This window comes from Hetaerina americana, unplaced genomic scaffold (genome assembly GCF_022747635.1).
Source record: "Hetaerina americana unplaced genomic scaffold, ioHetAmer1.1.p SCAF_113, whole genome shotgun sequence".
NCBI lineage: Eukaryota > Metazoa > Arthropoda > Insecta > Odonata > Calopterygidae > Hetaerina > Hetaerina americana.
This window is the reverse complement of record NW_027286215.1, coordinates 467,152-489,814: the sequence shown is the minus strand read 5'-3', so window position 1 is coordinate 489,814 and position 22,663 is coordinate 467,152. Positions and strand designations below refer to the sequence as shown.

Here is a 22,663-nt window from a genome sequence, read left to right as displayed (position 1 = left end):
ACTAAGAGAAGAAGTGCAATCATCACCACACCACTGATTACGGCACCGGGAAATGCGCATGGCAAGCAGCTTATTGGATCATCAAAGGTGTACGCCGCAACACACGATATGCATATCCTCATCTCTGCATTGAAGGAAATGACTAAAACTAAAGAGGGACAACTCGCCAGAACGAGCAACCCGGAGACTATAAACGTCCACAAGAAAGGTGCGCTGCTCTGTGTGCAGCCGAGGGAGAGGCCCTCGGGACGCTGGATCTCCCAGTGTGCATGGAAACCCACGCCAAAAGAAGAGAATATTTTATTAGAGGCCCTTGGTTGGAAAAAGCAAATGGCGGTGGTGCACTGAGATTCAAAAAAAAAACTACTTTGCAACACGTGAAAAGAGCACTGCTTTGGCCGACGCTGCTGTTTCTTAAGAGCCCTCGGACTTCTCAGTACGGTTGGCGGCCAAGTCGGTTTCATCCTCCTCGTCATCTCCGTCCCCCTCCTCCCCCTCCTCCTCGTATTCCATCTCATTGGGCGGCTGCGTGCCGTCGGCCCCCGTCCTCATCCCACCTCCTCCCGCTCCGCCGCTCCCGGCCACGGGGGCCTGCGCTCCACCCCTCCTACGCAACAGCACCCCCCCTGCCCCACCCCCGACCTCCCCCACCCGCCCCCTCCTCTCGAGGCCCCTTCCGCCCCTGGGCAACCTGCGCCTCAGCACCCCGCCCTCCCTTCCCAGGGGTCCCAGGGCACCTCTCTTGCCCACGCGCCCTTCAAGGCCTTTTATCGATCCCAGAACCAACAGCAGCGACTCCTTCAGCTGGGTGGCCAGCTCAGGAACTTCCCTCTCGGGACAGCTCACCACAAAGGCATCTGAAAAAATGAGGCGAAAAAATCAAGAAGGAAATGGACCCAATTTCTGTATTCATTCTGGAAAATTTCTCTGTTGAAGAAAACACCACAAGGTTTGTACAAAATGCATTGGGTAAAGTTTCTGAAAAATAAATTCATTTCAGATATTGCTGCAATGCCTCAAAATCCTTCCGAGTACATCCCTTGAGCATCAACACACTTCCGTCCATGACTCAAAGGCTCCCTCCCTGGTGGGCGGATCCTGGAAGGTCCTTGGGGGCATTTTTTTTTTTAATAATAATAATAATAAGGAAAGGTGATGAAGGAGTTTCCTCAATCACAACTTTCCTTTTTTTTATTGCGGAAGCAAATACAAAAAAGAATAGCATACAGAAATATAGCATGATATGTTGAGGGGGTTCCTGCTCTCGCTTAATCCCCCTTTTGTGTTCTGATATAATTAACATCAATTACACAATATGAGAAAAAGAAATATCAAACAAGATGATACAGTAGTATTAAAATACAGAAGTAATGTACAACCCAAATTTAGTACAATTAGAGATAATAATTATTACAAGAAATAAATATATTATTCTATGATAACACTTCAGTTTACAGAGTCATACAAGATTTTTTTTTCCTGATCGTACACGAGGCAAAATAGTACACGTTAACTTAAAATAGCAATTACATACAATTTTATTTACACAATAAACGAGCAATACAATTACTAGTTTTATCAAGCATTTAATTTACCAACTTCAAATGTCACTATAATTATCAAATTTCATTGCACCATTTTAAATAATTGGTCGTTGTTATGCTTAAGGCAAAATAGCACAATCTCACGCATCTTGGTTTTCTTACAAGTCATGCTGTGCCAAATTTCATGCCTGGGTTTTTCATACTGTAGGCACTCCTCTATTCTATGCTTAGCGGTGTCTTCTGTCAGGCAGGTACTACATGCATAGATTAGCCCTTGATTTTCCTATTCTATTGAGGTGGTGTCCAAAATTTCCATGCCCTGATAGGAGTTGCGTCGCTTTCTTAGTTAGCTTGAATTTTATATTTAGCCTTTCAATGACGTCTGGGAATATTTCTTTAGTGTGAATACCCTTATCGGAATTCAGCCTGTCTTTATTCCACTGATGAATTGTTTGTTCCCTGAGTATTTCTTTTAATTGTTTTTTGCTTAGGGCGTGATTGTGTTCGATTTTGGAGTGCAAGTATTTTGTGCCTTGGCCCGATTTGACTTCGGTTATGCTAATTCTCTCCATAACCTCATATTTTAGAGGTGGTTGTCCGGTAATTAAACATAGTGCGTCCGTGCTGATTGTCGAGTAACCTTTGCTAATTGCTAAGAGGCAGGGTCTTTGTGCTTCTCTAAGTTTCCTTTCGATTCTGCTGTAGTTAACCTTGTGACCCCAAATGGAGCAGCCGTAGGTAACAATGGGTATTGCTACAGCTTTGTATATCAATTGAAGGGAGTCCGTTCCAAAATTAGTTTTGCAATACCTACGGGCAGCTTGAAAAATTTTTTTGGTTTTGCTGGCTATGAAATTAATGTGGGCCTGATAAGTTAATTTTTCGTCTAAAACGATGCCCAAATACTTAAAAGATGGTGTGCGTCGGATATTGCTATTGTAGATTTTGACAGTGGGGTTCCTAGACATTTTATTTCCGAAGACCATGTATTCTGTCTTGGTTGTTGAAATTACCAATTTATTAACTATTGCCCATTGTTCTATTTGTCCAATACAACTTTTTGTCAGCTGCTCCATTTTAGCTCTTGAGTTAGCTTCAATAGACAAAGCCATATCATCATCAAAAGCTATTAATCTACATCCTATGGGGAATTCTTTCCTTAAGATCTGGTTAGTAATAAGGTTCCACATTAACGGACCCAAAACAGATCCTTGTGGGCAGCCCCTGGTGAGGATTTTCTTTGTTGAGATAGTTTTCATTTTGTATACGACCTGTCTATTTGTAAAGTAATTTGAAAAGAGTCTGGTTAGGTTCGAAGGAATTTTTAGTGTTTTCAGCTCCTGAAGGACAGAAGGCCACCAAACAGAGTCAAATGCACCTTTTATGTCAATGAAAACTACTAATGTATATTTGCTTTGATTATTTAAGTTATTTAAGAGGGCCTTGATTGCGTCTGATGTACTTCGGTTTTTCCTGAAGCCATATTGATTAGGATGATATAGCGTGTCCTCGTGAATTATTTGTATTCTCTCTTTAATTAATCTTTCAAATATTTTCCCTAGGTCAGGTAGGAGTGTGATAGGACGAAAAGAGCTTGAATCTGCGTGGTCTTTTTCTTTTGATTTTAAAATTGCATGTAGGGTCCCTGATTTCCAAGTGTCGGGGAAGTATGATAGCAGCAGACAGTCGTTGTAAACATTTGCTAGAAAACTTGTTATGTTGTTAACAAGTTTTTTGATAACAAGGCCGTGGATTTGGTCATGTCCAGGTGCTTTTTTCGGTTTAATCTGACCAATTGCATGGAGAACTTCTTCTTCCGTGAATGGATCAAGTTTTTCAGACTCGGGGATCATTTTAGATTCCTTCCTGATTTGCTCGTGCTCCTTGTTGTCGAATGTGTCATCCGGAAGCAGAGAGTCAAGGGATAGCTTGATTTTTTCCTCCAACAAAGGGATGCTTCCGTCGTCCCTGAGGGTAGTCCCTTGGATGGTTGGTAGCTTCATTTTTTCCGAGAACAATTTATAAATGAATCCCCAGGCATTTTCTTCGAGGTTTCGGGAGCTGAACTTCTCCCAGGATTTGTTTTTAGACTCTTTCACTTTAAGTTTATATTCCTTTAGTTTGGCCTTGCATCTACTTCTTAGGATATTTTTGTCTTCCGTAATACCTTTCTGGTATTCGGAACGAAGTTTATTGACCTTCGCTTTCAAGTGTTCCAGCTTCACGGTCCACCAGGGGTGTTGGTTTTCCGTTTTAGTGTATTTTGGTATGATTTCATTCATGGTTTCTTTTATTGCTGTAGTTAATCTGTCTATGCGGAGGTCAATATGCTCAGTTGTTGGGGTCCATAGTAATTCTCTATCGATGATGGTTAATTTATTTAGAAATTTTCCATTGAATTTTTCCCAATTTGTGCTTCCAAAGTTGAATCTAATTTGTGGAAGTGGTGTGTTTTTATTGTTTCTAATGTTAAAGGTGATTAGTCTGTGGTCACTCGTGATCTAGTCTTCTATGACCTTCCATGTTCTGACTTTTCCCAGGAATGATGCGCTGATCAGAGTTAAGTCGATGTTAGAGGATCCGTTCAAGCTATGGAATGTCTGCGGTTCGCCGGGTTCATTTAATATAAATAAGTTGGATGATGAAATGAGGTCTTCGAGTTGGTTCCTTTGGAGTCTGTTGCTGGGTTGAACCAAGTTTCGCTCTTCGCATTCGAGTCCATGGATATAATAATTTGTTTGTGCTTAAATTTTTCAACTATAGCTTGGAGTTGGAATAGAAAAGGTAGGATATCTTGGCTTGGTGGGAAGTAGGCACTTACTAGGATAAAGGATTCTGAGGTTGATCTTAATTCTGCTACCGCTATGTACTCATCAGTGAAGCTACTTATTTCCAAAAGATCCAGGTCTTCGTTGAACACAATTATTGCGGCCAAGGGTCTTGATACGGGTCTTGTAGGGATGATTCTCGTCTTCAGCCCTTGTCCCGGAAGGATCCAGTGGTTCTTGGGTGGTTTGCACGTATACGGTTCTTGGACCAGGAATATGTCAACGGCTAGTTGCTCCCTTACCATTCTGATTTCATCAGTTGGTGTTTTAGCCCGTTGAAGATTTATTTGAGCTATATTCAAGCAGTTTTTATTCGGTTCCATAGTCGATGGTCTCAATTAGATTCCGAAGTCGCCTCTGGTAGACGCTGCATGCATGGTCGTTTGCTTTGTGGGATATATCTTCTATTTTCGCTAACTGGCAATTGGCACAAGCTGGAGCTTTATCTAAATGTGTGCAGTCCTTTGGGGCATGCAGGCAAGCAGTCCCTTGGGGGCATGCAGGCAAGCTTCTTTTCTGGCACTTAGGGTCCCACGGTAGTTCCTTTAAGTGAGAATTCCACTTTTTCAAATAGAAAATAGTCTGCTGGTATCAAGTCTGGACTGTGAGGGGGTTGGGGAATTATCGCGATGCCGTTTTCCGTCAGGTAGTCGGTTAACTTACAGCCTCAAGGACCTTTGGGATGGCCTTTCGCATCACCAAATTTTCAGCGATAATGGTGTTCAATGTCATCTCATCAATGCCAATATGACCTGCAATCATATAGATGCATTGCAGTTGGTTCTTGAAGTCGAAGGCTGTCCATTGCGGGGCTCATCTTCCACACTCTCTCGGCCACCTTTGAAGAGTTGTGCCACTTAAAAACTGCATTATGTGACATGCTTTCATCCTTGAACACTTGGCGAATTATGCCCAACGTCTCCGTACCCGATTCCCCAGTCCAACACAAAATTTGATGGCATACTGTCATTCACTCATTTGCTGCATTTTGCTTCTCATTTCTACTCAGACATAGTGTGTATAGGAAGCCAACGCACACGGGGCTGTACCTCAATGGAAACAGCCACCACCACCCAACCCAAATGTGAGCAGTGCTGAACACACTCTTCCAACGATCCAGGGTCATCGCCGACAAAAATAGCTCACCGGAGGAGATTAACCACCTGGAAACCACCTTCCTCCAGAATGGGTATGGTACACGCGAAATCTCCTTGGCCCTAAATAGGTCCTTTGACCCGCAACCATGCACAGCGGAGGAAAAAGAAAAGCCATTAGCCAGGGCCTGCTTGCCGTACGTCGCCTCGATCCCCGGGAAAATATCCAGGGTACTGGCGAGGCATTAAATCGAGGCAATCCATGAACCAATGGGGAAAATCAGAAACTCGGTGATCAGAGCGAAGGACCCAATCGGCTTAAAGACCCCGGGCATAAACCAAGTCCCGTGTGCCTGCGGGGAGGTCTACATTGGAGAGACAGGGCGGACCATCGAGGCGAGGTTAAAGGAACATGAAAGACATGTACGACTAGGGCAGGTGGAAAAATCAGCCATCGCTGAGCACAGCAACGGGAAGGACCACGCAATTGATTTCAACGGGACCAAGCTACTTGCCCGCGCCAGTGGTCACTGGGACCGCATTATCAAGGAATTCATTGAAATTAGAATGGCAGGACGGAATTTCAACAGGGATTCCGGCTATTCCCTCAGCCACACGTGGAAACCTGTGCTATTGGAGGCGAGACGAGAAAGGAGTAAAGCACTACGACCCGGCGACCAATCAGGAGGCTCCCCTTGGTCGTCGGACCAATCAGAAGTCACCTGAATCGGAGCGTGCCAAATGTATATAAGGCGGCCACAAACCGAGTGGCAATCATCATCCCTGATGCACGAGTCGGGCATCGAAACGTCGGCCAACATGGAACCCCTTCCACCCGGTGGAAGACCCAAAGAGAAAACTTCATCAAAGGAAACAATAATACTCAACCTTTTATGAGAGTAGTTTACTTCCTGGTGCATACTTGCACTTGTCAACATTTTCCCGGCGGTGACACGCTCAAATGAAGACATTTATCGGATGCAGTGAAATCCTTTACAAATTTTCAATATCTTGAAGGTAATAATGTCCATAATAGTATTCTCACAATACAAAAAAAAACAAAAAATAGCTAGCAGAGATTAAAAATTGATAATTTTACTGAAAGTTTCAAAACATTGAATTGTAATTACTGAAATAATTCCATTGGTGTTATTTGATGACCTCAGAAAAATTGAATATTCCCACTTCCAAAAATTCGTATATATGCTCACCTCGCTTTTCTCGAACTAGACGCAAAGCATAAACATTGAGAGCAAGAGAAACATCATCTTCTGCAAAACATTCATCGGACCAGATGTCCCTGAAAGAAGAAAAGAAAAGATAATTGCAACAAACAAGAATATGAAATCAGAATCACAAACATTGACTTGAAGGTACTTCACACAAACAACGAAATTAAAAACTCCTGAAAATTAACTTTAGCTATTAAGAACTAAATTCAACATGGATTCCACTTTGACGAGCGAACTTTCAAAGGAATGCTCCACAGAGACCGTCTTTCCTTCCTTCCACGCGCAACAATGAAACATGCACTGCACATTTGATTTTTTGGTGGAGTACCTGTGCCTGTGGACGTGCACCAGGGCCAAGCGCCACTTGCCGGCCCTGATGAGCCTGGCGAGGGCCCTGGCCTCCTCCTCGTCTTCCTCCGGGGGCTCGAGTGGCTCCACCTCCTCATCCCCCATGCTCACGCTCTCGCTCTCCTCCTCCTCAAAGTCCTCCTCCTCCTCCTCGTAGTCCTCCTCCTCCCCCCCTCCCTCCTCCATCTCCTCGCCCGCCTTCCCCAGCCGCGCCTTCACCACCGCCAGCTCTCCAGACATGTCCTGCAGCTGCGCAGAGAGAGAACAAGAGCACACTGACCATTCAAGGACGCGTTGGGTGGACACAAGCGGCAAATTCAAGTAGGATGCCTCCCTCCCTCCCACCAACAACAACACTCATACCTTTGCATCACATCAAGTAGACAACATACATTAAAACCGTTGAATTTCACAGAAATACTTTAACTACCGCGAGCATTTATTGAACATTAGTAAGTACCCAAAACTTGATGCCTGGATATTGACACATTTTATAAAAAATAGAAATCCATTAACGCAAATCCATTTACAGCCAAACGCATATTTGCATCATTGGAATTCACGTGTTCCTGCCATTTACACCCTTTTTCTTACACCCCATGCAATTTTCTAGACATCGTGACCAAAAGGCACAAGTCATACCTCGCAGGGAAAACCTACCCTTTGGGCAACCATGTTGACTTTTCATCAATAAATTCTGACTATCGAGGAGTCTCTCGATTGAACTAGCGACTATACTTGCGTGTTCCATGACCTTGCATGAAATGGATGAGACGGAAATAGGCCTGTGATTGCTCCATTCTTCCTTGTCTCTGTTTTCATACATTGGTGCTACGTCAGCCATTTTCCATTCTCTGGGAACCTTGAGATCCACTGGTGACTTCTTCAATATGATTCCTAGACGCGGCGTAATTTACAATGCTAGTTCCTGAGCAGGTATTTGATCAGGTCCGGAGGATTTATTAGTCTCAATACTTTTCAGCAGACATTCTGTTCCACAAAATGAGATTCCAATCATTGCCATCCGTTGGTGAGCATCATTTCGTAAGCTATCGGACATATTTGGTGATGCATTGGTGAAGATGATTTGAAAGAAGGAATTTAATAAGTTAACCTTTTCTAAACTGCTGGTTACTATTTTGCCTTCATCATTTTTGATTGAATAAACAGTTGACTTATTTCCCTGAACCTCTCTGATGTACCATCAAAATGCTTTTGAATTCTCTTTCAAATTTTCTGCTCATCTTTTAAATTTGCAAAATACTTTCTGAAATTCCTTTTCGACATTTCTCCCAAATATCTAGTGATCATAAGTGATCTCATTCCCTTTTGTCATCACAGATATCATTCCTAATATTTTTTTCATCTTGGCGTGACATAGCCTTTGACGTAGCAATGACTTCCTATCTTCTAATTTCTATTTTACCGGTTATCATTCCCAGAATTCCAGCCCCTTAAAATCATGCTTCGCAGTCCATTGTACATGATTAGAACCACATAAAAAATCATAGCCAACAAAAATATTTGGACACTGAATCTTCGAATGATTTTGATGACTGGGCACATCCATTGAACTCTGACAAACTAGACAAGATTAACTCAGCAAAATCTGCACCTTCAATGAGTCCCATATCCTGAGTACCTTACGCTGTTGACAACAACAAATTAAACTCGTACAAAGTTTTAAATGACTTTCATGAAAATTTTACCTTTCATCCTCCAAATGCACCAAAAAATAGATCAACAAACAGTGAAAGTACTTGACGAAAAATATAAAATCAATTTATTCAGGATTATAAGTGGATGAAATGTGCACCATTTATTGGTGACTTTCCTTCAGTTTAACTTAATTGGTGCACACTTCCAACTGTTGGTTTTGACAAGGAAATTGGAAGTCCCCAGCTTCATCAACGTTTCTTTCGCGCAATCTTCCCACACGCTCCCTGAAGCATACCTGGAATCTTCCAGCAGTTGAAATGAGAGTGGCTATGGACTTCCATGATGCCTCAACGAGAAGTAAAAGTTGGAAGAGAAGCTTGTACAGAACTTTCCCCAACTCCACCCTCCAAGCTTCCGAAGCTTCCCCATCAGCAACAGCCGTTGCATCCAAAGACCTGTGCGATCTGCACACTGCCTTGGCAGCACGGAGACCCTGATGGAGGAAAACAATCACCAAATAAAACAGAGGAAGTGGATTTCACAGATTTTCCAACACATTCAGGAACATTTTAGCGAGGAATGCCTCAAGAAAATAGAAGCATGATTGAAAGATTATTGTGTGCAGGAAAGTTGTGAATGCTGCCCGAAATATAAACGAGTAATTGATCACGAGGCACTGGCATTAACGGCACTGATGATAGGAATGCACATATGTGATCAGGGTCACTTCATTGCGTAAGTTTTTCCAAAAGAAGAAATATGCAATACACCAAATTTACCTAGATCATAGAAACTATTGCTGACAAACAATCACAAGAAAACATCACATACATGCTAATTATAAGGGTCTCAATTCAAAGGCAAAAGTAGAATTATTAAGTTTTTTAAATGCATAACCTTTTCCATGCCCCAATAATAGTACCTAAAAATACTTTTATATAGCCAGCAGTAGTCTCAAAATCAGCTTATTCGTAGCCTAGGTCTCCTGTTCTGTTTCATTAGAATTAAAAATAGTAACTCAGCCAAGGGAAAACACTTTTTCAATTCTGTTAAAAACTCAGAAAAATTAACATTTCTTCATTTATATCCTTTTGCATTGGTAGATAGCAAAACAAAATTCATACATTCAAATAAAAAACATCATAAACAGTGAGAAGTGCTCACAATACTTTTAAAAAATCCATTCCACTGTATCCACATGAAATCAGTTAAATTTAGTCCCCAAAATCCTTTCCGATTGTCACTTTCAAGAGACTTTGTGAGAATAAGTGATTGATTTTCCTCATTTTCATTAATAATGCAGCCAAAAATTAGTCAACAGCAACAAAGTAAACTGACAATCAGAACATCAGGACAACTCACCTGTACGGCTTGAACCTTTCGATCAGAGAATGTATCCAAATGCTCTTGGACCTCCAGAAGGGCAAAGCGCAGACCGTCACCTAGGGCAGTGGCAAACTCCGCTCCAGTGGCAGACGAAGGTATTCCAAACCATGCAGACGGAGGGTCCCTGCTCAGGGCAGCCACGGCATTGATGGCCGATGAGAGGGATGACGACATGGTGGCCAGGTCATCCGAGACCCCAATGCCACAACCCAGGCGCCTCTTGCCCTCCCTCGCCAAAGCCTCGCCCCGCTCACAAGAGTCCTGCACAAACGAGCCACCAATCGTCATCCAAATGCCGCTCTCCACCTGCTCACCCTAATTATGGGGGTGGCCAACACTTGGCTCAAGACTGGCACACTGTGCATGCGCTCAGATATTGCAAACACTGCTACATGCATGAAGTTATGGAAATAAAACACAGATGGAGGAAGATTTTCTTTCAATTTCAGAAGAGGAAGCAATGGTGGCTATTTGAATATGCATGGGACGTGCATGTCACGCTGGAAGACGCTAAAAGGAAGCACGAAAGTGCTGGCTCAACGGAGGGAGAATGCCCTTCTATGAGCGATGACGAAAGAGAGTCTCATCACATCTCAAGAAGCAGATCAATCAACCCACTAGGCCCACTTCAATGAAAGGGAGAACAGCAAAAGACAACTCAATAAGCACTCCACTCCGATACCTGCTGCTACAATAACAATGGTTGAGCTGATTTTGAGGGCTCTATGTCAACGGACGGAAGTCCACAATTTGCAGATTCAGGAATGGATATATTCATTCTCACTGCTTAAGCAAATTCTCAAGACAGCAAGTGATCCTCCCTACACATGTTCAGTGAATATACGAGGGTCATCCGGAAAGTAGTACCCGTTCGTGAAATAAAGACACAAAAGTAAATATTAACAAACATAAAAAATTTTATTTGAAAGAGGATACTTTAAACTACTTCTCAACATAATCTCCAAGCAAATTAAGGCATTTGTCATAACGTGTGACAAGTTTCTGTATTCCTGCTGCATAGTCCTTCGCCGCCAGCTCATTGAGATACGCGAGGGACCCATCTTGCACAAATTTTTGCATAATGCAGATGGTGTTTAACAATTTCATGAACAATTGTTCGAGAAACATTGGGAAAATGCTCACAGATGTCATCAATTGTGACGCGCCGATCGTTCCTCACGAATTCGTCAACTGAGCTCACCAGTTGGTCTGTAATGACAGACGGTCTCCCCGAACGCTCATCGTCGTGTGTATTCCCCCTCCCCATGTTGAAGTTGCGACACCACCGCCGAACAGACGACTCGTCCATTACATTGTCTCCATACACCTCCTTTAATTGGCGATGAATATCACATGGGCGAACGTTTCTTGCATTGAGGAATTTAATCACTGCCCTCACTTCACAACTGGCGGCGTTCTCAATTTTTTTAAACATTGTAAACAATCACAGAAACAACACAGGCAATGCTAGCGTCACGCAACTTGGCTCAGAGAAGGCAGACAAGCCACTGAAGCTATCTGACCTCATCCAGCGGCTACTCGCGTCGTCAGCACTTCATGCGGCACGAACGGGTACTACTTTCCGGATGACCCTCGTAGTAAATTAAAAAAAACCGCCATGTCAATTTGCCTAGTACTTGAAGTTCAGATAAAATGGCATCGCAATACTCTGGCGATTAGGAATTTGTTTTAAAACTTTCCTTATATCAAACCCAAATATTTTTAGGTCTAATTTTTTGGGTCCCTATAATTTTTAAATAATGCAATATTTACAGTCAATCAAATTATAGTAAATAGATCAACTAAGTGTCACAGCATTGAGAGAATTATAATTACGGATTTAATCAAGGATAATTAAGTTAGGATATTAATCATCTTACACTTCTCCTCAAGACTTGCGCAGCATGCAAAACAAGGCATTCATGCCACAAATGCTGGGCATCAGCAGTGTGTTTAATGGCATATTCAACACATTCAGTGCACCTCCAAGCAACTGTTTTTTAACATGTTAAATACCAAATGTATCAAACTGTTTTTTACCAAGATCAAGAATTGTTTAAAGGATAAATGAATATGTAAATCTCAACAGTTTGGGTGTGTGATTTCCCTCCTCCACTGGAGTGGGAAGTGGACAGCACTCTCACCTTGAGGATTCCCCGGAGAAGTGTGAACGGGGCGAGTAGCGACCTGTGGAGTGCCAGTCGGGACCTCGGGGGGTAGTTGGCAAGGGGGAGGTCTTCGAGGATCGCCTGGACCCTCCTCCTCCACCACACATCCCTCTCCTCCTCCTCCTCCTCCTCCTCATCGTCCTCATCCACTCCCTCATCGCCGTACATCTCCCCTCCGCCCCTCCCCTCCACCCCCGGCTCGGGGGACAACACCTCACCAGCGGCTGCAGAGAGGGACCTTCCCTCCTCCACCTCCCCCATCGTCCTCTCTCCCCCGCCCTCCGACCCCACCCCCCCGCCCACTCCAGCAGCCGAGGCAGAGGAGGTCGAGCCGCCCACGCCCCTCTCCTCATCCGGCAACATGCCACCCCCTCCCGAGGATGACTCCCTCTCGGGAACGAGACTCGACGATGCTTTGCCCCCCATCACCTCACTCGGGTCACCAATGCTCGAGCCCCTAGGCAACGGAAATGGGGAGGATATGAGGAGAGGCGTCAGTGGACCAAGGGTGCTACATTGCACACTCTACATCACAGATCATCATGGCATTGCCATCACCCTTCCACCGACGAGACATTTGTTACAATGTTGAGCAATCAAACGATCATATTCTAATAAAATAAGGCAAATACAAGCAACACCTTTCATTAGTGGTCATTCACAATTCGATATCACATGACATTATCTCACAATTAGCATAGACATGATAAATTCCCTGGTATAACAAACAATTATGGACAATGGGATGAAATTGCTATGTCACTCATTGAATTTTAAAAACTGGAAAAATGCTAATAATGGCCTGAACAATATCAAGGCAATTGTTTACGTTATTTCTCCCATTCATTTTGAAAAAAGACAACTTTCCAGAACACATATATGCCGACCAATGCAACCACTTTCCATAGTTTCAACTTCTCTTCTTTCCGAGGCTCCCATGGCAAGCGAGGGCTAGATGAGCTCAGTGCGCTTTTTGGGCTTACGCCATCTTCGTTTACTTGGACTGATAACAGTCTTGCCGGCAATGGTTGCGCTGGCGAAAATGTTGTCGGTCCGAGTCAACAAAAATGATGAAAACGTGAGAAGCATGCAGAGCTCATCTGTTTCAACTGTTGTCGTGGAGCCAAAGTGAACTGTCGTCAGATCTCAGAGAAAGGGGGTGGTGGTCATGTCACTTATAATTAATAAGTAATTGTTACTTAAAACCATTTAACTATCGATTGCACACAAATGGGGTTGTGTAAACTGAACCCGTAATGGATGGAATAAGTACGCTCACTTTATAGGCACTAAATCACACACAATAACAAAAATATATGGCCTATCAAAATCAAAAAGTTTGTGAATTATATTCTGAAGTAAGTTTCGGCTAAATATTCCTTATAAACAAGCAACTGAAGCAATTTAAGATGAATTTGTGCAATTTTGACCACGTATCTAAGAAATATATAAACACTATACAGCAGAGCACGCTCATTTGTCTGCAGTATATAAGGGTTTCAAGTGGATTCATAACTATTTGGTTAATTTTCCACTCGTTTATCTAAACTATGCCATTATTGGCCACTTACTATGAATTGCAAGCAGAATGATTCCAAACTTATGCCACGTATGCCAAATATATTCGGGTGGTCTGAAAGGTATCCGACCTTTGGCTGGAAAAATAATATTACTTGTATGCGATTTGGGAACATAATCTCCTTCAAAGTAGACCCACCCCTTGTGCCTCCCTCCATTCACTCAGCCCACCCCTGCCGTCTCTTCCCTTCTCTCTAAATGGGAAGGATCCTTTCCCTCGCATCTTCAATTTTGGAAACAACCAGAAGTCGCAAGGAGCCATGTTTGGAGAGTAGGGAGGTTGGTGGAGGACTGGAATCCCATGTTTCACCAAAAATATCCGGATCAGGGCGTGAAGAATGAGCTGGAGCATTCTCAAGATGCAACTGACAGTTCTCTCTGCCCGTGTGTTTGGTCTTGGTGCCAAACTGCATCAAATTCCGGCGGAGAACTTGTTGAGAGCACTCCATCGCCATCGTTTGTCCTATTGATGCACGATTCCACAGACATCAAAGAACAAAGCATCACCATGATTTTGCTTTACACCCGTCGCACATTTTTTGGCCTTGAGGACTCAGGACACTTCAATTGTGATGATTATGCTTTTGTTTACGTTTCATACCCATTCGACCATTAACTCATCTCCAGTTATCGAGGGGATCAGGATAGTGCGGTGGCTAACATACAGGCAGGCTTCTTACCGAGGGGCCCAGGTTCAAATCCTGGGGACGACAGTGGTATCCCGATCCCTACTTGAGGTGCTTCATGGAGAGCACTCAGAGTGAGTACGGTATCCGTCGGATGTTGCATTAAACTGTGGACCCCTTGGTGCCTTTTGTTCTTAGAGCAGTCTAATGCCAACACTGGGTTTCTCTCCACCCTTCATCCTTTCCCATTCGTTCGAATGGTGCAAATGACCTCAGCTGTCGGTCGCCTCCCCCTAAATGCTACAACTCCAGTTATCACAGCGATAAGAAACTCAAGATCAGCGTTGGTAGTGTCTAGTAAGTCTAGTGCAACCTCAAGACGGAGTCACTTCTGTTCCACTGACAGCAGCTCGGGCACAAATTTTGCAGTAACTTAGCGCCAGTTCAAATCTTCATGCAAATTCACACATGCAAAATCTTAACTTATCCCATCCCCTTCGGCAACCTCTCATGGGGTCAAATGATGATATCTTACTACCAGATTTTCCACCCTCTCAAGAACAGCAGTAATCTGAGTGGTCAGTGGCCTCCGAAGTTTCCACCACTGGGCGGCCGGCCATTTTGGAATCGGTCCAACCATCCCTCAATTTGCACTTCCCTTCAGCATCGTCCCCTAACACCTGCTTAATCTTATTAATTGCTTTGTTTTGAGAATCACCAAGATTTTGACAAAATTTGATGCAGTATGTTTGCTCAACTCGTTCAGGAGAGATCTTCTCGAGAGAAATGAAAAGCAATGAACACGTTTGACGGCACCGGGGCGGCCAGCAGGCAACAACTGGCTCACTCAAAGGCAAAGCAAAAATCCAAGCACGCCCCCTGAGCCGTCTGCCTACTGCAATCGCATGCAGTGTTGCAGTGTTGCCACCCTAGCATCACTATGGTGCGCAGGGAAATTCAAGGTAGGATACTTTTTCGACAGATCTCAGTCAGCCAGATATGAACGAGGAATTCATTCACCAATGGTCGGTTACTGAGTGTAAAGTATCCAGAATTTTGGATGGTGCCAGGAGTGCTTTCCAATGTCCTTGAACTCTCCATGAAGTTTTGCATCTAAGAGGATATCATGGTCTCCATCTCGCACAAGAGCACAGTAAGAATGCAGACACATATTTTTCACTCTTTAAAGTGGTAAATAGAGATAGCAATGGTAAAACAGGATTTGCTGGTATTGGTTAAGGTCATTTGCGTTCTTCCTTCAATATGCCAGGACTATTTCAACCGGGTCGGTCCTGAACCTTTCTCATACATCAAAAGACTCAACAAGTATCAATAATGCATTAAGCAACTCTCTATAACATGACAGTGAACTGAAATGAGCACCATCAAAATAAAATGCATGCCTGCAGACATTGACATGAAAATGTGACAATGCAGGAGCAAAAGAGGCAGCCCAGTGCGTGTGTGGTATCTGGCGATCAACAAGAGCGCAAAGGGTTTAAAAGACAAGGATGAGGGCACAAAGCAATGAATGCTCACGAGGTGTCCGATCTTGGCCCTGAATCATTGCGGTTCCTCCTCCGCCTCCTCCACTCCCGCAGCCCAATGGACATGGGTGACACCAAGAGGGAGTTGGCGCCTTGTGACACCCCCTCGGGGGTTGACCCACCCCCCCTGCCCCCACTGTTGGCACTGCACGTGCAGTGGTGCAGGGGCGTGGAGGCCGAGGTGGGTGAGCAGACTGCAGGCGTTTGGCCGAGGCTGCTGGTCGCCGTCTCGTCCAGAGGAGACTCTGACCCCACCTCCTCATCGGAGGAGTCCTCTGGTGCCAGTCGCTGGAATTCAAAACAAAATTAGATCACGCTGAATGCAAAACCATAGAGTCCAAGGCCTGCTCCAATCTATCTTTGCATCTTTACATTTTTAGGCAATTTATAAATCATTATATTAAGTAAATAAAGCATTAGGCCAAGACAAAACTTAAAGAGTAGCAAACTGCCTGGCCTAACCAGTCTTTAAAGATGGCAGAAATGTGAAATTAAAGCATCCATTTTTTGACCTTTTATGCATTAAGACTAAGATATTGAGCATAATTAAGAAACTAAACACAAGAGCACTGCTTTCACCGATTTTTGTTTGGTTAGCAATATTGAAGGGGCAGACTGAATAGGGGGCAAGAAGGGATCAACTTGACAACTCCAAAAGACATAAGCACAGAGAGAGTCAGTATTATTTGCAAATACCTTCGTGGCTGAATCTTATAGCATACTGCCTTTGCTCTTGTTAGAGAGTGGGAAGACACTTCTGCGAGGGAAGAGTGAAATTTGACATTGTGTCTCCTACCCTGCAAAAACCCACTTCATGCGAGTCTTTCACGAACATTCCACAGACTTAGGAATTCTATTATGGCGTCAACGGCATCTCCAAACTAAGTACTCAACATTCCAAGCGCCACCACACAGATAGCAGGGCAAAAAGTCAAGAGCCATTGCTCATGTAACAAACCCGATTCAACATTGATTACCCCCTCTGCCACACCATTATTTGACCTCCACTGATACCTACCTACCATCCTTTTCATCACATTTGCTGTGGGTCAGAGGAACTTTTTCACTGATGGAATGGAGTGAAAACAGTAGATGCAATACAACACTGCTTCACAGATTACACAACAACATGAGTGGAGAATCCTTGAAATTTCATGACTTATGTGCTGCAAAACTAAAGTAGCAGAGTGAAATAACCAAAGAAGAGATAGAAAAATTATGGAAGAAAACAGGAAGATGTCTTATTAGTCATACATGGTTTGGATAAAAAGTATTGGAAAAAATTTTTCCCTGATGTGACGGTACGTAGCAGCACGCTGGCTCAGTGATGAGGGGTCCAACCTTCAACATCCACCGAGTGTCCATTGCCAGTGCGGGTTCATTCAGGCTAGATCGACCTCTGCTGAGTGGCTCGGTGCAAGCCCAATATGCAGCAAATAATTGAACAGCATCATGCCATCAAATTTTTTATTAGACTGGGGAACAGTCTAATAAAAAATGTTCGTTGGGCATGATTTTCCAAGTGTTCAAGGATAAAAGCATGCCACAAACTGCAGTTTTTAAGTAGCAAAAGCTCTTCAAGGGCGGCTGAGAGAGCGTGGAGGACGAGCCCCATGCCTGATGGCCCTCAACGTCAAAAACCAGCGACTACGTGTGCATGAAGTGCTGAATTCAGACTGTCCATTAAGTGTGGGCATGATTGACGATTCCATTGACATTGATAAGATGACAGTACACACCATCATTACTGAAAATTTGGCGACACAAAAGATAAGTAGTAAACTTGTCCCTAAGGTCTGGACGAACAACCAAGGGCCAAGTCTAGCGTCTGCTTGTGCAGACACTCGTCTCAAATCACCTACAATGGCATCGCGATGATTCCCCAACCCCCTTTAAGTCCCAACTTGGCACCATCTGGCTATTTCCTATTCCCAAAAGTGAATTCCTTCCTCGAAGGACACCACCATGGGACCCTAAGTGCCGTCAAAGAAGCTTGCACGCATACCCTTAAGGACTTTCCGGAATCCACACATACGAGGGAGAGTTTGAGTCATGGAAAAGCCGCTGACTAAAGTGCGTCGAGGCTCAAGGGATGTTCTTTGAAGAATTTTGAGATATTACCGCAATGTCTGAATAAATCTATTTTTCCACAACTTTTTCCGATACTTTGTATACAAACCTTGTATAATGGAAGGGGTGAACATATAAAAAATGCAAAGGAACGAAAACTTAGCAAAGGAGGAGATGTAAATGGAAACGTGCCAGACCGCACACTTACGCTTCTCTTGGCCATCAGGGGCACTGCTTCCGTGCCCAGGAGTCGAGCCACTTCCTCGTCCCTCGCTCCGAGACTAGTCATGCGTGCCAGGGTTCGACCCAATTCCATGGGGCCCTCAAGGCTCATGGCCCTCATGCCACTTGGTGCCACAGGGTCAAATTCCGATTCTCCACCATCACTGAGAGGTCTCCTACGTACACCCCAATTGAAGTTATCTGTGCTCTCCCCCTGGGAGGCGTGGAACGGCAAAAGACACATTGATTAGAATACGCTACAGAGAGAAGAAAAGACATTTTAAAGAAAAGATGAACATGAGTTGGCCACATCAATACCACAACTAGATCGACCACTTTACACAATAAGCTCCTCCACCTGCTTGCGAGGTGCTCTGACTGTATAAATAAAAAGAGAGTAAAACAAGACTCGGGGGACGCATGGGGTTCAGTTCCTCCCGAACAAATTGCGCGATTTGTTTTTTCCCCTCAATGGTGTTCCCCGTGAGGAAAGCACTCACTGGTGAGTGTCTGGGGGCGTGTGATTGAGAGAAGGAGGAGTTCATTCTACATTAAAACCATTGCAGACAATGTGTTTGAACCCCGAGCACGGGTTAATTAATCCCGAATTGATAGTGCATGTGAAATTAATGAGTATATCAGTCTGGACTGTTTGCATTTCTCACAGTGAGATCCCTGTCTTGAGACCACAATGCATACAAATCTTTACTTTAAGGTCTCAATATATATGTCATCGTTTTCATTCTAGTACGCACGGTGCTTTAAATACTTGTATTTATGGTTTCTAAGTCAAATTAATCACAACTATTTAGACTGCATAGGTCCCATCTCATTCTTGACAAAGTGAGTAGACTTAATTAACTAGTCAGGCTAAACAGGATTGGATCTAGCAAATTGATGCCACAAAAGAAAATTGCTCTATTTTTGTTTTCCTTGGAAATAAATAATGTCTAATATTTTACTCTTCACAAGCTTTCCTTAACCATTATTATGTGAATTTATCCATGCACATATTCCAAGTTAATTATTTGAACATAAAAAACTTCATTCCAAAAAATAGCCATTTCCTCATCCCTGTCCGAGGAGTTTAACTGGTTCACATAATATTGCCACATTAGTCAACTTTCATCAAAATGACAAGCTTTTGCACAGTGTTGGTCAAATCACGACACTTACCTCCAAGCTCTCACTCTCATACTCGAGAAAGTCAAAGTCCCGGAACACACCAAACTGCTCGGTTCCACCGGCATTGACAGAGGAGGTGGATGCCGAAGCACTACCAGAGCTCCCTCCTCCCCCTCCCCCACCAACGTTGGCTCCCACCGATGGCCCACTGCCGGCGATTGCCCCCGCTGACGGCGATGGGGACGCCGATGTGGTGGAGGGTGGCGCATTGCTGGGGTTGACCACGGTAGACGAGCCTGTCGAAGACACCGTCGTCGATGAAGATCCGGAAGATGATGACGTTGACGAGGAAACCGAGATGCTGCCAGCGCCCATCGCCTGGGCGCCGCCTCCCTGCGAGGTGGCAGGCGCAGCAACAATGCTCCCCGCCCCCACCACTCCACCCACGCCGGCCCCAATGCCACCCGGCACATTCGGGCTGCCCTCAGTCGCCATGTCATTGGTAGGTGTGGCTGACACTTCCTCCGACGATGACGCCATGCTAGATTGGCGCTCCAGGAGATCCGAACTCTGGCTGAATATCACCTGGGATGGGAAAGTGGAACGGTCACAGAATGCGGACGACCACTTTGCATTGAGCAATCCAAGTTCAATGAAATAATGGACACTGAAACGGGGAAGAGCAAACTTCCTTGGCTAGATTACTACTAAACTGATGAATTTGTACTTTCCCAATACACGCATGGCAAAACCCCTGCACAGTGAACCCTTTATGATGAAGAAAAAGAACTACATTATACAGAGTGTCTCGAACAGAACTAGCAAAACCTATTATGGAGCCCAATTTTTTTATGCACTTAGAATTGAAGGTGTAACCTTTCTTCTGACCAACTTGTTTCCGCAGTAATGATGGTAAAATGGGTATTGCGGGTGATCAGTCCCACGCTTTTTATGTATGATTACTTTAAAGAGTATCAATTTGATAGTTGGACTACAGAGGCCACAATTACACAAGTAATTGAGGAAAGAAACATGAAGGTTGTGATGGAGTGAGAACACTATATTCTTTCAGCAAAAATGTATAACATAACTCCGCTTAACATGCACATTGATTTACGGCAGTTAAATTAGTGTTTAATATTATAAATGCTCCTCACTTTAATTTGTTAAAACTTCAATTGAGATAGAGGAAATATACTGATGAATTCATAATTTTAATGGAATTATATAATTGAATTTGCACTACGGTAAAAGTCTCAACTGATACATACGAGTACTTTGGACTTGAAATTAAATTTACAAAAAGAAAAATGATTTAATGGAGAGAATATTTAATGCAGAAATTAGTTTTCAATAAACATGTAGGATTCGGATTCAAAACATGGTAAAATGTTGCACCTGATCCATCTCAAATTTTAAGGATTGAAACTCTTTCTTTCGAACCTCTCCAACTAAATGCCTCCTTTGTAATCAGTTGGCTACATATTTTAAGTTGGCACATCGCATTTGAATACTTCACTTCGTAAAAGATTTGAACTCTGTACGTTTAATTTTCAAAAATCTATACTTGAGTCCATGACTATTGCCTTCACCGTTAAAACATTCTTAACTGAGCAGATTAATTACAGGCATTCAGACCATTCTCCTCATCTATACTGAACTTAAATTAAGTGAATCTCTAACAGATGCCACACAGAAAACCAGTATTAATTTTGAAGGTCAAATACAATTTCAACAAAAAAATGAGAATATTTCATATTGCAATAAAACATTACATACATACGTAAATATAATTTTATGAAGGATTAAAAAACAATATACTACCTTGATCAAAAATTTCCCGGAATTTATTCAGAAAATTAAAAATACAAGTTTATTCATCTAAATCTATATTGTCCCCTTCAAAGTAATCCCCATCGACTGCAACACACTTATGCCAGCGCTTGATCCAATCCTCGAAACATTTTTTATATTCGGTTTTCGGTATGTCCATCAGTGCTTCCTGCGATTTTTCCATTACTTCCTCTCGGCTGCTAAAACGCGTTCCCCGTAATGGTTTTTTAACTCGATTGAACAGAAAGAAGTCACAGGGAGCCAAATCAGGTGAATTCGGTGGCTGTTGGATGGTATTTGTTGCATTTTTCGTCAAAAAATTACGAATAATGATAGCACTGTGCGACGGTGCGTTATCATGGTGCAAAATCCACGAGTTTTCTGCCCACATTTCTGGTCTCTTTCGGCGAATTGCTTCACGCAAACGTCTCATAACGCCCAAATAATACTCTTTGTTTACTGTCTGGCCTTCTGGCAAAAATTCATGATGCACTACACCGTTGTAATCCATGAAAACCGTCAGCATTGCCTTCTTTTTTGACTGAAAACGACGTGGTTTTTTTGGTCTCGGCTCATTTGGTGAACGCCATTCACTTGCCTGACGTCTGGATTGCGTGTCGTACTCATAAACCCACGTCTCGTCTCCAGTAATGATCCTTTTGATGAATGTGGGATCGGATTCAGCCTCGCAAATCATGTCTTTTGCGACGTCAACACGGTCTCTTTTTTGCATGAAATTGAGGTCTTTTGGCACCAACTTTGCTGCTACACGACGGAAACCCAAATCATTAACCACAATGTCTTGGGCGGATCCATAGGCAATGTTCAAGTCCTCCGCTATTTCTCTGATGGTTAATTTGCGGTTATTGGCCAACATTTCTTTTACTTTATCAATTTTTTCACCGACTTTCGATGTCGATGGTCTGCCACTGCGTTCATCATCTTCGATTGACTCACGACCACTTCTGAACCGCTCGTGCCACTGGTAAACGACCGTTTTTTTTAGAGAATCGTTGCCGAAACACTTTTCCAACATTTCCAACGTCCGTGCGCCACTAAATCCGTTTTTTACGCAAAATTTAATACAAGTTCGTTGTTGCAAATTTAAATCCATTTCTGCAATTGTAAAAAATCGCCAACACACACAGAGATAGATGTACTCTTGGCGACGTAACTTTTGCAAATGTCAAGTTATGACACTAAGATTTAAAGGGAATATCAACAACAGATGTACCAATTTAACAAAAAAAACAGAACTCAAATCGGAACGATGGGAGCGCCACACGGTGGTTATTCCGGGAACTTTTTGATCAAGGTAGTATATTCAAGGTAATACCCAGGATACTTTGAGAGGAGTCAAATGGCGGACCTTTAGCAGGGTGATCACTCAATCAATGGATGAC

The 22,663-nt window shown here is 43.3% G+C and overlaps 1 protein-coding gene across 1 annotated transcript in view; it reads right to left on the bottom strand.

The window, feature by feature from the left end:
• Positions 1-414: 414 nt before the first annotated feature.
• Positions 415-22,663, bottom strand: part of fry (Protein furry) — a 120,504-nt gene continuing 98,255 nt past the window's right edge. Inside the window, exons 48-57 of the mRNA XM_071582478.1 lie at positions 19,479-20,012; positions 18,289-18,516; positions 16,003-16,298; positions 12,563-12,716; positions 12,236-12,367; positions 10,068-10,352; positions 9,001-9,198; positions 7,027-7,295; positions 6,678-6,766; positions 415-857 (exon numbers count right to left, since the gene is read on the bottom strand). Of these exons, the coding sequence (XP_071438579.1) occupies positions 415-857; positions 6,678-6,766; positions 7,027-7,295; positions 9,001-9,198; positions 10,068-10,352; positions 12,236-12,367; positions 12,563-12,716; positions 16,003-16,298; positions 18,289-18,516; positions 19,479-20,012 (2,628 nt within the window). The remainder of the gene's footprint in view (positions 858-6,677; positions 6,767-7,026; positions 7,296-9,000; positions 9,199-10,067; positions 10,353-12,235; positions 12,368-12,562; positions 12,717-16,002; positions 16,299-18,288; positions 18,517-19,478; positions 20,013-22,663) is intronic.